The 14,453-nt window shown below is 40.0% G+C and overlaps 2 protein-coding genes across 3 annotated transcripts; one reads left to right on the top strand and one right to left on the bottom strand.

The window, feature by feature from the left end:
- Positions 1-4,700: 4,700 nt before the first annotated feature.
- RB195_001189 (uncharacterized protein) lies at positions 4,701-9,410 on the top strand (the record flags this gene model as incomplete). The annotated part of the gene is made up of 4 exons (XM_013439430.2): positions 4,701-4,826; positions 5,114-5,192; positions 6,905-6,969; positions 9,288-9,410. The coding sequence occupies 4 exons, from the start codon at positions 4,701-4,703 to the stop codon at positions 9,408-9,410; spliced, it is 393 nt and encodes a 130-aa protein (XP_013294884.2).
- Positions 9,411-10,383: 973 nt separating this feature from the next.
- On the bottom strand, positions 10,384-14,095 carry RB195_001188 (uncharacterized protein; the record flags this gene model as incomplete). Of its 2 annotated transcripts, XM_064197848.1 has the most annotated exons (3): positions 10,384-10,517; positions 10,622-10,749; positions 13,977-14,095. In XM_064197848.1, 3 exons carry the CDS (start codon positions 14,093-14,095, stop codon positions 10,384-10,386), a joined length of 381 nt encoding a protein of 126 aa, XP_064053729.1. The 2 variants fall into 2 exon arrangements, with proteins under 2 accessions (XP_064053729.1, XP_064053730.1); XM_064197849.1 differs by lacking the exon at positions 13,977-14,095 and having other exon boundaries at positions 10,622-10,733.
- Between the last annotated feature and the right edge of the window lie 358 nt (positions 14,096-14,453).

The raw sequence follows: 14,453 nt of genomic DNA, 5'->3' as shown, positions 1-14,453 counted from the left end.
GTCGGCCTGCGGTCCACAAATTCATGCGGAATGAATATTCCTGCGGATAACGGCGACTCTTGCATGGCTTCGGAAGACACGCCAATCCTACGTTAACGTCTCCTATCCCCGGCTTCCATCTCTCCTTTGAAACTCCAGTGTTTAGGTATTTCTATAGAGAATTTACACCATAATTATGCAGCTTGATTTTGTTCTGTGCCAATTTGTTCGATGAAACTTTGTCGACCATTGTTTCTCGCTATATTTATGTTTTTTTTAGCGGGAATCTGAAGTGTTAGGAAGAAAGTGAAGTGCTAAAGTTCACAGCGGGACCGCAGCTCTGCTTCGTAATCGCATCGCTATTCTTCTTAGATGTTCCGTTCCTTCTCACTCTCATTTTTTAACCTTCCCATTCTTGACTCCGATGTTCACCACAGTATCACGTTGGAGTTGAATACAGTTCCTATTCTTTGAGTTTTTCTTCGAGTTTTTTTTTTGTTGTGCACGTGTGAATTTCGAGTTAATCGTCGTATCCAGAACTAAAAGGGTTCCTCCTCCATACATATGCAATTCTGCAGCATCTATACCCTTAAACAAATTTCCATCTACTACGATTTTCCCCTAAAAATTATTAGCTCCTTTCTCCGGTCTACTTTATCCTGCCAACTAAGGTTTACAACTGGCTTTCTATTCCCGTTTCCTTTCTATTTCTTTTTCTTTTGCTGAATCAAAGCCACAAATGAGTTGCTACTGCAATACTGCACTTTTTTATCTGAGTCAATTTTGTTGGATTCGATTCAATTTTGTTCACATTTTCATAACGATGATTCATTCATTTCGATAACGATGTCTTCGGAACTGTATTCGTACTCGTTCTACTCTTTCCAAAATTTATTTTACCATTGACTGAATGCTACTTTTATTAGTTTATGCTAGGGAAACTATAACTCAACCGTCTAAGAAATTAACTTGTACGTTGCTAAACTTCGTTTTCTTCGTATCTTATATTATAACATAAGGTATGAGTGTTAGAATCTTTTCTTCATGGAATCACTCAGATTTTAAACATTATTTCAACAAGTTTACGTACTACGATCGACTACTGAGATCGTTACCGATTTCCCAACTTTCTACTTGTTTTCTATCACTTTTTATCCTTACACTTTTTCTTTCATCGTCCGTAAATGATATTTCTGCTGGAAGTGTTCACCGTCATTTCTGACGAGAAAATCCCAGTGCCTCTCTCCTTATAAACATCGCTTTTAGTTTCTGTCCAGACACTGCTGTCACGAAAATGATTTGGGATTTCTTCTCGAATAAACATGGGTAAGGGTGGGTTCCACGAGTTTGAGCTTAGTCTCGCTCCGCCTAGTAATCAAGAAAAAGATGTGTGAAACGGCCTCGGTGGCACCGGTCCCTCCTACATTGCAACTTGATACGCGATAGAACGTGAGCAATTCCGTTGTTGTCGAACATCCAAGATCAACTGCAAATATATATGTTTGTTTGTTGCAAATATATGTGTTTCCACTCCAAATAATGTAGGAAGGTGAACAAAACAAATAAACAAGGTGAAAGTATATTGTCAAGCCGAGTGATTAAAAGAGCATCATTCGTCAGATCTCTGTTCACTTGTAGTTTTTTTTTTTGCAAAACATAAAGCAGAGAAATGTGTATTTTTTCACGATGCTACCTATTTCAAGCTTAGAAAAGGAACGAGAAGAAGAAAAGTTTTCAAAATCGTCTAATCGTTCAGCAGTGAAAATTCCTATCACCTCTTTGAGAAGAAAGAATCATTTCTTCTGCTTCGGCTCAGAAACCGCAAAGGCTTCAACAATTCGCCCGAGTCTTTTTTTAAATATCTCGCTCTTACTGATTGAATCAAAAAACATCTCGAGCTTCTGGAAAGTTCGATGCATTTTCCACTCGCCTTTTCCTCAGCAGGAGGAACTGAGCATGATCACATCCCCGAAAGACACCTTTTCTCCTCTGGTCGTTGAGAGATCCTAGCATCCTGACCGTGACTCCACATGCAATTTGTTCTTCAAAGCGATTTCGTTTATCGATATTTCAATTAAGACTATATTTCTATTCCCACCTGCTCCGTTCGCTTCGATACCCTGCGATACTATTTGAGACATTTTTTATACTCTTTTATCAGCTAATTTCCTGCTTCCGATCACTCAAATTATGGAATTACCAAGAGTGAAATCTTCTGTGGAAGTGGATTAAAGGTGTTTTCTTGACCTTTCCGAACTGTAGCTTTTTCTGGACGATGTATCCAGTTTTAAAACAAAGACAACGGTTTGTCCGTCACTACTTCACGTCTTCGTTTTGAAGTAGCTGTGGTTTTGTTCCAAAGGAAGATATCAGTGTTGTAGTTAGTTGTCTGGATGGCTAGTACACTGTCTAGCAAATGAAGCTTGCTTGTTGTTTCTACACTACACAATATTAAATGTATGTATAGCATTCATAGGATTCTGAAGTTCAATGATTATTTTACTTCTCATCACTGACAGAAAGCTGCATCCTTTGCCAAATTTATTGTCGCTCTGCTTATTTTGTAAGTTTATTAGGTGCTGATATCGAGCACTGATTTAGAAATTCTGATCTCCTGATGTGGGGATTTAGATAGGTTACTGTTACCTGATCCAAACGGCCCGGAACATATGGCTTCAGGCGTTCTGGCGCACTATTTTCCACAGGAAGTGCGACTGGAGCGCGCCAGCCTTGTGCGGCACCGCATCTTCCGGACCGTTTTTTACGGCAATTAGGAAGAAATGGACAGAATCACTCCCCTCTCCATAGTCTCCCATCCCGTATACGAATACTCTACCTGAAATTTGCACCACCTCAGATTCGTGGGGTGATGCCTTTAATAGACGTTGGACCTTATGCCTGACCTATAGTATATCGATTGACTGGAACTTTGCCTTCCTGGTTGAATTGAGGTTTTAAATTTTTCCACCCCTTTGTTCAAAATACGGAAATTGTTGCGTGAGTTTTACATCGATAAGTCCCTGATGGAAGCTGTTTCACACCTCTGCCGTTGTCAACAGCTGTCTTTCAGCGTCTATGTATACCTGTACATCTATTTGTATCCAAAACATCAAGACTACTGGACAGATTCAATTTTGTGAAATTACTTCACCTAAACAGATTCGAAGCTGGCAAACTTTGTATTGAATGCCCATTGTGTGGAGTTGTAATTTCCCGAATTGAGAAGTACATGTGCTATTTACGGATGTACGTTGTACTTTTACTTCATTTTAATTTCCTTCCCAAGTTTGAGCGATGTCTTTGATTACAATCGCCGGACTCGCTCTCAATGTTTGCGATGGAGGCCGATTTCTGTCTTGCGACTATCGCTACGGTGAAAAAATTATCACCTCTGAACGTTTCTAAACAGCTGGTTCCATAGATCATGGAATGCGACAAAAAGGCGAGAACAAGCATTCTCTTCTAATAGTTTCAGTGATCCATAGGAAGTTCTCTCTCTATTGCCACATCTGCTGTGCCGATCTGATGTTGCAAGAAAAAGTCACAGAATGACGGTAGTTCGCCCACTTATTTTTGCTGGATCATTGCATGACTATGTTAGTAGCAGAATACCATATTTATTTTGCCTGGAGCTATTCTGAGGAAGGCTATTCTCTTGTTGTTCAGATAAATGCAGTGCGATTTTAGATATAAATTAGTCAACATTTCCATCGCCTACGTATTCAGTAGATTTCTCTCCCTTACTGACAATGGCGGAAGGAAACTAAAGTCAGCACTCCGTTGTTGTGCAAGAATTTGTCCTGAAGCGAAATTTGAGCGACTATTTTCATATTTTTGTAGATGTCCTATTGATTGCCTTTGACCGGAGAACAGGAGTGACATGTGGACCTCTCCAAGACATCAACATTGTACCTCATTGAAGGGTTTTCTGTATTCCATAACGCTTTTAAATATTCGTTTTGACTTCAGTTTGCAAAAATTCATTACAGTTCAATATGCACTACACATTTTGTATTCCATCCTTACAAAACCTGGATATCGCACAATTTCTTGCATTTTTTCTTAGAGCAAGCTTCCTTTTTCTTTACTTCTGGGTCGTATCAGCTAGCCTCTGAACCTGAGTTCACTGGTTATGACCACAGACGAGAATTTCTAGCATCACTACCTGTTCCAATTGCGAGAGTCCAAGACCTAGCACCTCTTCCTACATTTCGACTTTCTCTCCAAATTTTCGTAATATCAATTATTTAGAGTTTTTCAACTTAATTTTAACACAAACTTTCCCCAAAGGAGTTGCCAGAACATTTCATTCACCTGCGCACAACAGAAAACCTCCGTGGCATAGTCGTTACTTCATCGTTAACCATATCTCCAAAGAACTTTCCATTTCTAGACATTACAGTCTCAGAGCTGCCAGAAAATACGAATTTCCTTTTCTCCACCAACAATCGTCTTTAGAAAAATCCTGTAAACCTGCAATTTGTGTAATTTTCATACGTCTACATCCTTTTACCACGAAAAGCAACATCCTCAATTTGAAGAAATTCTAACTTAGCAACAGATTACAGAACATAACTCTCTTTTTCTGGAGTCGTTTCTTTTCCTATTCCTTATTTTCTACTGCTTTTTTATTTATTAATTTAAATGAAAGTAGTCGCAGCGATCGTTTCTACGTTTCTATGAATATTGACTTTTCATTGTTTTATTTTTCCTTTTTCAGAATGAATTTATTTGTATTCCTGTGTCTAATAGCTTGGTGTGTTGTCGGCACTTTCGGTATTCAATGCTACATTTGCAATTCGATCACACATCCAGACTGTGAGAACGACTACGAGAAATATCTGAGGGTCGGTCATTTTTTAAACGATTCCTCTGTTTTTTTTCGTTTTCTTTGAGGCTTTTTTGTACGAATTTCCTATCAATTTTGCGCTTTTTCCTGCTCTTTGTAATAAAATATTGGTACATGTAATGCCACGATTTCATGGGAGTTTAACTTCTGTCAGTGGTATTTTCATTTACCTATCGATATCACACTTTTCTTCGTACTTTTATAATTTCCTAGACGCTTATCAGTTTATTGGACTAATAAAAAAAATAAACAAGCAGGAGACAACTTTAGCGATTACGCTTCCAGAACTGTCCTGTCAAGTCTTTCGGTGGAAGAAAAGCCGTACCTCCGATTGGTTGCCGGAAATATACCCAGACAGCGAATAGTAAGTGTTCTTTCATCCACGCGCTTATTTCTCTTCACCGAAGAGAACGAAAACTATTCTGGAAGTACATGAGAGATACGTCTGTGGTCTCTCCGTATTCCATTCCCGCAGTTATTTCTCGGCGGTAGTCCGATCGTCGGACGCGTCGATTCTCCTCAGTCTTCCCATTCAATGCATTCAACTCACAATAGACAGCAAACGAATTTCGACGCATTCGCTCTGAGAAGAGCTTCACATTCCGCTATCGAGGGGTGCTCGACTAGAGAAAAACGTTAGTTGAGCTTAATAGTGGTGATGCGCATCCAGTTGTTACGAGAGTTTTCTGCTATATTATTCCTAGAAACCAGATTTTCATTGTGTTTTTAGCGTTTTAAGTAGTTCCTTAGACTTTGCGTCACTTTTTGAGTTAGGTTACTCCTCACTTTTTGTCGAGAAAAGAGAAACTTCTCCGTTGCTCTTTTTCTTCTGTAAACTATTCGTTCTACGTTTGAGTCTTCAAAGCGGAAAGTAACAAAATTAAAAACACTATGATTTGATATGCTCATATATGCGTAGGTTGTATTTAATCCTCATCAGTTTCATTCCAGTCAATAATATCTTCATTCCTGAAAGTATAAAGCCTACAATAGCCACGGTGGCTCTTTGAGAAAAGCGTGAATCCGTGTTTTTTTTATTTTTTTCTCTTGTAATTTGATTCATTTTGCTGTAAGTCATTAAGTGTCCTCACTAACATCAATCGATCAGTGAGAATGAGATCTACCTAGCAAGTTTATTCTCAACACCGCACTGTACCTGCGCTAATTTAAAGTATTCTCAGATGAAACATAGATAGAGGGTGGGAGGCTAAAAGAATTCAGGATTATGGAAACATTTTTATTGTGATGTTATTGGAGGACATTTGACGTTTTGTGTGCAAAATCCCAATGTGAACCTTTAAAAAAAAATAACAATAAAACAATATACTGGACTTCCTGGACGATACAGATTAGCAAATATAAAATTATAGCAGGTACAAATCTAGCAGAAGAGTTTTTTGTGAAGTAAGGAAAAAAACCAGGAAGCAGGTGATGGAATATTATTTCTTTGCTCGAATTTGAGAAATTCTATTTTTGCGTTATCCGTTGGGGCCGCATATCTGTCTTTTCTTTCACTTAAAAGCAAAATAGTTACGTCCATGGTCTATTTCATTGCTTACAATTCTGGTGGTCTTTAATTTTCTATCCTTGAAAATCTTGAGCACTTGATTTTTCTAAGCCTTTTCTCCCAATTTCCCTTCTGAAAAACGCAATAGGAAATTCGGGAACGTTTCACTCGAGACTCGTTTCACTCGTTTCACTCGAAATTCGGGAACGTTTCACTCGTTTCACTCGAAATTCGGGAACGCAAACAAATGACGTTAAATAGTACATTAATCCTAGAACAAATCTAACGGTTAGGAAAAGAAAAAGTGCGAACTTTACAATCCATCCGATAGTTGTGCAAAAAGAAACGCCTGTAGCGGCGTTGCCAGTAGAGCACGGCACTTCTTTTAATTTTCGAACCAGTGAATAATGAAAAAAACATACAACAACAAACAATATACAAAAGCAAACAATATGAGCGTTACCGAGAATACAAGAAAATGGAAAAAAAAATTTATAACGCATATAAATCTAAAAAGTTTTTGTTTTTCTCTGAATTGTCTAGTCTACAATTCAATTTGTTCGATTCAGAAGAGACTTCCATCGTCAGAGAGTGCGCTTATTTGGGAGACGACGTTGTGGACAAGAGCAACAAGGTAAGAATAGATATTCGCAATATCCTTCAAAATCACAACTTCATGCTCATAGTTGCTTAATTTCTGCTACTTTTATATTTCTTATCATTTTATTCAGTCCCGTTGTGTTGTCATGCATCTATTTCATGTCTGGTTCTGAACAGCTCACTTGTACCGTTTATGGAACGTATTCGCAAATTCTGGCTCTCAATTTTAAAAACGCTATCAGCGCTTTAAAACTTTGCACCTCTCTTTAGACAAAGTTCGACAGGATAAACAATCGGAGTTGATGATTTTTCTTTCAGTTTCGACGCGTGTGCACGTTCAGAATTTCTCATTTTTGAAATTCGAAATTACGGAACTTCAGTTTTTTATTTTACTTTTGTCTTAAAGGCATCACCCCACGAATCTGGAGTGGTACCGATTTCCTGTGGAGTTTTCGTATGCGGGGTCGTAGATTTTTGAGGGAAGAGTGATTCCGTCCACTTCTTCCTAATTGCCGCAAAAGACGGCCCGTAAAATACAGCTTCTGGCGTTCCGGCGCGCTATTTTCTACAACGAGTTCGGTTGGAGCGCCCCAGCCTTGTGCACGCGTTGCATCTTCCGGGCCTTTTTTTAAGGCAATTAGGAAGAAATGGACGAAGTCACCCCCTCTCCATAACCTACGATCCCGTATACGAATACTCCACCTGAAATCCGTACCACCTCAGATTCATGGGGTGATGCCTTTAACTACTGTCAGGGTTTTTTTTAGCAGTGGATGGCCCAAACTTTCCAGACTTTCGGAATTTAAAAAACTTATTTATTCCGATGATTTTCAGTGAAACTCGCATAGATTTTTAAGACCTTCGTTTGAAATATAGTGAGAAGTTAGGAAGAATGATGAGTATAATCATGGGGAAAAAGAAAGATGAGAAATACGGAATTTCGAGAAGAAACACGATTCACGTCAGCATTGGTGATTTAATCGAGTGCAAAAAATAGCAAATATATACGCACACGAGAGGAAAAGCCATTGAGAAACGTTCTGACGTAGTAGAAGTCTATTTTCTCCGCAACCGAATTTCTCAACGATACGTTTATATTTTATGCAAATTGTCGGAAACGTGGAAATCAGTGGAACTGCACAGTTTTATGTAAGTATTGCATTATTTTGCGAAATAATCTCAATTTTCTCCGCCTAACCGTTTCTAGTAGTGCTTTTTTTACACAGGAGCCCATGTTGCTGAATTTAAGAAATCTAAAAGAAAAGAATCCCAGAAATGTTGCCTTGCAAAGACTAGGAGAGAAAGACTGTGGTTAGGCGATCTATCAAAGTAAAAAAAATTGACTTTGTCTTTTTGAGCATTTGATTCTATCGATTACTCTCTAAAATGGAATCTTCAGAAAACAAGAAAGATCGAGTTAACTTCTTCTTGCAACTTAACCATCATTCTTTGCTGCATAGGGTAATTTCCAGAAAAACATAACCTCTCAAGATAATTTCCATTGTTTTCCAGTTTATTTCCCAGCTGAGCAAGGACTAAGACAAACCATTTTATTGACTCAAAGCAGACGCGTTTGCAAAGCTCTCAAAATCTTCTCAAAACCCAATTCTCAAAATTTTCTTTTTTTCTGGTTAGGTATCATAAGCTATATAGTAGCTATCAGAAGGTCATATGTTAGCTTATGAGACCATCAAAAGCTAAACACCAGTGTTTAAGTGGGACTATCAGTTTTTTTTCCATACTTCAACTTCCTGTCAATGAGAGAATACCAAAGGTTAAATTTAAGTCGGTACTCAACAGTAGGAGTAGCGCATTTGGTAAGAGGTCCCCCTGTTTCTGCAGCATGATCGATCGTTGGTTCGATTCCGCCCTCTGTAAAATGTTCATGAACAGTGATTTATGTGAGATGCAACCAATTCTTTTCCCTAATTTTTTTCGAGCATAATCACTATTGGAACCTTTATTTATAATATGGAAAATAAAAGTTTGGAGCATACTGGAGCATATGTCTCATCTAATTGATCAGCTGCTCCTTTTTCGTTCTGAGGGCTCATAGAACAAGGAACTGTTTTACATCTCAGACTATCCACCATCTCACATGAGCCACAAACTGACACGAATTTTCACATGTCTTGTCCTTCTCCCACAATCGAAAAAAATGGATTATTCCCAACGTTTTTTATAGCAGCGGTACAGCAAAAAATTAAGAACATGGAAACGTTTGTCGACAACAAAACGCAAAATTTTCATAGACATAGATGCGCAAAAACAACCTATTACGTAAAAAAACAAAGAATAGCAGTTATTAAGCTATGTATTACGTCTATTACTATTCCATCATGTAGCTTTCAGGGATCGACCGGAGTGTCTCGGATCATGACCCAGTGCTCAGACAGGCCTGCTTGCAATAGTGCAGCTGGCACTGGTTTACTCGCTATATTCTTGATGGCGCTGGTTTTCTTCATAGGACACTAAGAATAATCATATAAAATTACAGAGAGTATATGTCCAAACAGGTTACAATTGCTTTCTTAGATGTATTTTCTGCTACCTTGTACGATTTTCTATAGCTTTTTCTATAGCTTATGGCTTTTGTCTTCATACTATCTTCTTCCTCTTCCTGGGTAAACCTATTAATAGACAAAAAGTTAGAACGATAAGGTAACATTATGCTCATAGGAATCGTATAAATTCTCCGCAAGCTAAGTTTTTTAATTGGGATGTTTCTCATGCAGCTTAGTTGAACTTTTATTTTTTTTTTGTTTATTTTGTGACGGTATGTTCAAGAATCCTCTAACCTCATGTAGAAAATTGATTTCTTGGTTCAAGTCATTCCACTTGAACTTCTATCCACGAGATACTAGTTTTAGCGAAATGACCTCTTCGACGGCGCATCGTCGTCCTAAGGTATATTGAAAATCGAATAACTGTTAGAGTGTGCCTCATCGTACCTTTTCATTGTGTTAGCTGAAAAATCAATTATTTTCATAGTGTAAGCCCTGTATTGAACTGCCAGAGTATCGTTAATGTTGTTTCAAATTTGCAGTTGAAGTGTAATTACAATTTGTGAAGTAAAGATTATATGGTCACAATGTTGAATAACTAGCATAACGAGAAATTCGTAAAGATGACGAGGTCGTAGGAAGGTGCCAGGATGGAGAGTGAGGCGGTACGTGAATTGGACAAAATGAAATAAATTCCAAGTTTGAGATGGTAACTAACAGTTTAGACGAGGTGCTGCTGATTGAACATCAAATGGTGACCATGTTTTAATTATTTTAGGAATTGTAGATGACTGTTTCGAGGTTTGAGCTTTCGGAATACAGCTCGACCATCTACTAAGGCGGAGTCTGAGACAAATCGTATGTTCAGTTGAAGAATGTTCAGTTGCCTGTCTCCAGACAGCCTCAGAAGTGCGCCAGTCATCTGGACGACAGCCGTGTTTGTCTTAATGGTGGCTATCGCAAGATGTTTGGGGGCCGGCCATGCGAGCCGCTATGAGTGCACCGATGCCGTCTTCACGGTGACGAATGCCGCCTACGCTGCCAGTGTTGAATGGTCTCCGCTGGCCATCCGTATTGCCTGAATATGATCATCTCAAAGATATGATGTATCGGAATCTAGCGTCACCGTCACCGATGACGGAATGCGAGAATGTGACGCTGACTCCTGATGAGCCGACCGACCTCGTCCGCCATCCACTGCGTCGGGCACATCATTAGCTCGCGATGGGGAGAGTTCAGAGTTCTTCATTGTCATACATACATACATACGCTCATACACAGGATCGGTACCCATCAGAGTACTTGCCAACCTGACAACCGATGTCAACTTCTAGGCGATTCGCGACAGTTCAAAAATTTCGCTAGATGCCTCGTGGGACCGACCTATGCCACGATATCGTCGTGTTGAGTTGTACGTCAAGAGATTGAGATTTGAAAGTGAGTCACGCCCGGTTGATGATACTCCTTCCAGTCGTTGACGAATGTATGAACAACTGACCCATACGGCAGCAGGCTGATTTCAGGTTCTTCATATAGCTGACGTAGGCCTCATTGCGCTCAGCAGTCCACTCTTGATCTCCTCAGCGAAGATTGAAGACCTGCATTGAATTTCGCGTTGGGCTTTTAAGAGCGCTGCCCTCGATACGATCTTGTTAGCTGATGGAGGAAGTTATGAATGCGAACTCGCACCCGGAGGATGTACGAGTGTGAGTGTCCATAGCCGTAGTACGACGGTACCACGACTGACGGAGAGAGCTTGATGGGTCTGTGAGCGCAGCAGGGGTGGGCCTGATGGAGCAGACCCAGAGAAAATCGTTGACTGGAAGCTGCGTCACGTCCAACCAGCGTGTTTTTTACAGAAGTTCACCGTGTGTTGATCTAGCACAGTACAATGTAACTCGCGGTGGTCGGGTCCCGGTATGAAGAAGTCCTCGATAGGGAATTTGTCCTCCACTGACGGTGTCCCTCGTCAAATATCGTGAAAAGAGCGATTTGACAAAGCGGCTCCTTAGATATCCTACGTTACAAGGTGTTTCCAGACGGCTGGTGGTAATTGATTGATGACTCGGATGTTCGTATTTATTATATGATTATGAACTCCAACGACTACAATATAGCTCTTTCTGAATGTGCGGAACCCTTTTTGGTTCAATATCTGAGATGTTCACACCAATTCTACTAAGATAACACTGCAACTCATGACCGTCGCTCAACAAAGGCCTGCCTCGAGCAATGTTTTGAATTGGCCATTTCGTTTGCCCAACTTAAAGGCAGCATACCACGAATCTGGGTTGATACGGATTCCAGGTGGAGTATCCGTATACGGGGTCGTAGATCATGGAGACGGAGGTAGTTCCGCTCATCTCTTCCTGCATCACTGCAAGCAGCCGGCCCACTGAATGCTGTTTTGTACGATGCCTTCTATTGCAACGCGCAACTCCTGCACGCGTAACGTCCGTTACTGCCTATCGGGGCAGTCTGATTTGATTTTCGACGAATCGCAGGGCGGAGGCGGCGCAAGGAGTGGAGTGTTGCAATAGATGGCGTCGTACAAAAAGCATTCTGGAGGCGGCTGTTTGCAGTGACGCAGGAAGAGATGAGCGGAACTACCCCTGTCTCCTTAATCTACGACTCCGTATACGGATACTCCACCTGAAATCAACACCACCTCATTCGTGGTATGCTGCCTTTAAAGCCGATCGGAAACATGTGGGGGTGCGCGAAAGATCTACAATACCATCATGGAAAGACTTACAACAATGTTCAAGAGCTCAGAACGGCCATTTTCACTGCCTGGCTGCCGATTCCTGGAAGTCTTCTGAAAGGCCAAGTCGATTCAATGCCTGCTCAGCTCCTGGATGTTGCTGCAAACGTAGGAGAAACATCCAATTATTGTTTATTTTTTTGTTAGTAATTCTCGATATTTTAATATTACTTTTCTTGATTTTTGCATGGTGGCGCTATGTTCTTTCTGCGGTTGCATTTTGACATTTCTAATTATTTGATTGAATATCTTTGTTTGTAGCGATAAATTATTTCAAAACAAAGTTTTCTAAACTTGTTTTGGTGGGCTTTCTAAATTGTGGCCATTTTTCTCTATTACTTAAGCAAAACAAAAAAGGTCAAACAGGTGGGTAGCGCTATGATTTTTGTGCGCGCTGTATATTGGAATCTTGCGTCACATAACTCTGCGGATCATATAGCTCTTAAGTTCGCAAAGCGTACACTCGAATGTCTGATTGTTTTTAGTTCAGGCAGGGGCACTACGTGCAATTAGCAATCAGACTAGTATACGGGACCCCGATTTAAAATGTATGTATATAAAATGTAAATAATAAAAAATAAAATAAATGAAAATAGCAATAATAATTTTCACACTCAACAATTGTAGCGTTTAGCTCAAGTACGGAGGGAAATAAAATAATACAAAACAATAAATGAAATAAAATAGATGTAATGTAATGAATACGACATATATAACAAACAATTAATTTGTTATAAGCTAATTTATCGCTACTTCCTAACGATGGCTCAGCAGTCTATCTCTACTACTGTACGCAACTTTGATGAAACAACCAAAAGCATCGATCTGTAGAAGGAAGTACATAGCGCCCACTACATATCTTGAGACCAACAGGCTAACCTTGCCAACACGTTGCTATTACTTGATTTCTGCTCTGAAAGATGCACAGTGAAAGCTCTGCAAACTACTCAAGCATCCTCTGTACATACTCAATATTCTAGTATTCTCCTGCCTATTTATGAGAAACGCAGCTAAAACTGTAACCAAAGTTGTCAATATTTTCTGCTAAGGAATTTGGATTCGTACATAGAGTGGACATACATGCCATACTCACTCATGCGATAGTAGAGACAAGTACCTTGGTCTCGGGAACTACAAAAATGCTACTGTTCAACAACGTAGCTTGACATCTTCCGAAGACTACACAGTAGTAAAATCAGTACCAGGAATGCTGCCTTCACTGAACAATTGTAATCCCCACAGTATTCAAATCATCTGGAAAAATTGGCTCAGAGTAGCAATCACCTGTAAAAGGTCGCATCAATCCGCTGTCATTTAATTGGTTCTTTGGATACATCCCAGCACCTGCACCCCATTCCCCAAAGTTGACATCTGATACCTCCTCGCACAAGTTGTTTACCCCTGAATCATCAGGTCGCTCATAGAAGTCCTTTTGATTCAACTCGTGGTACGTGATGGGCTGTTACGTTACCAGATTCAACAAACAAAGTTAGCACTGGCTGATGCGTTGTTCTTTTCTGTTCTTTTCTTGACATTTACTATCCTTCGAATGCTTTCTAAGGAGAGGAGACACTCGTGAGCATAAATCACTGACGGCTTCGATTTCCTGGGCTCTGACGAAGGTGTTAGCGGCTAGATAATAGAGGAGCATTAATACCACTGTTGCTTACAGCACAAACAAATCAATCAAAAGCTACGTATTCAACATACCAAGATTCGTGGACACTAGCCAGCTACTATACAAATCTCAATTTGTGACAACGAGGCACCAACCTAACGGGATCTCCAACAAGTTCTGGGATACTCTGGACTTCTCTTCCCAGATATTTCATGAACGTTCTGGGGAATTCTATGTTAAGAGTAAGGAGACCCAACGGCAAACCCATCACCATTTGGACGCCAAAGGTAGTTAGTTGATTCTGAAGGTAAGTAATGACTCATGGGATCCCATGGTGGCTACGAAAATCAACTGGTAGAAGATGTCGGCAGGATCTCCAAACCCACTGTCAATTGGTAATGTGAAGGAAACTACACAACCGTCGACGACGAATTTCTATCATAAAACGAACGTCTGAGCGGTAGATAAGTAATGGCCCTGAAGGAAAACAATCGAAAGGTAAACATCACCTGTCAAACTGAGCTATTATGTTGTACATACTAAGGCACGATGAATAAGAAACTAACGTGCAAACTGGAGAGGGCATTTTTCGCTAGGACAATGCTTGTCCTCATTTCTTAAAGTCAAAGTGT

Source organism: Necator americanus, chromosome IV (genome assembly GCF_031761385.1).
Source record: "Necator americanus strain Aroian chromosome IV, whole genome shotgun sequence".
NCBI lineage: Eukaryota > Metazoa > Nematoda > Chromadorea > Rhabditida > Ancylostomatidae > Necator > Necator americanus.
Note: the sequence above shows the minus strand (reverse complement) of the source record. Positions and strands in the feature narration are given on the sequence as shown.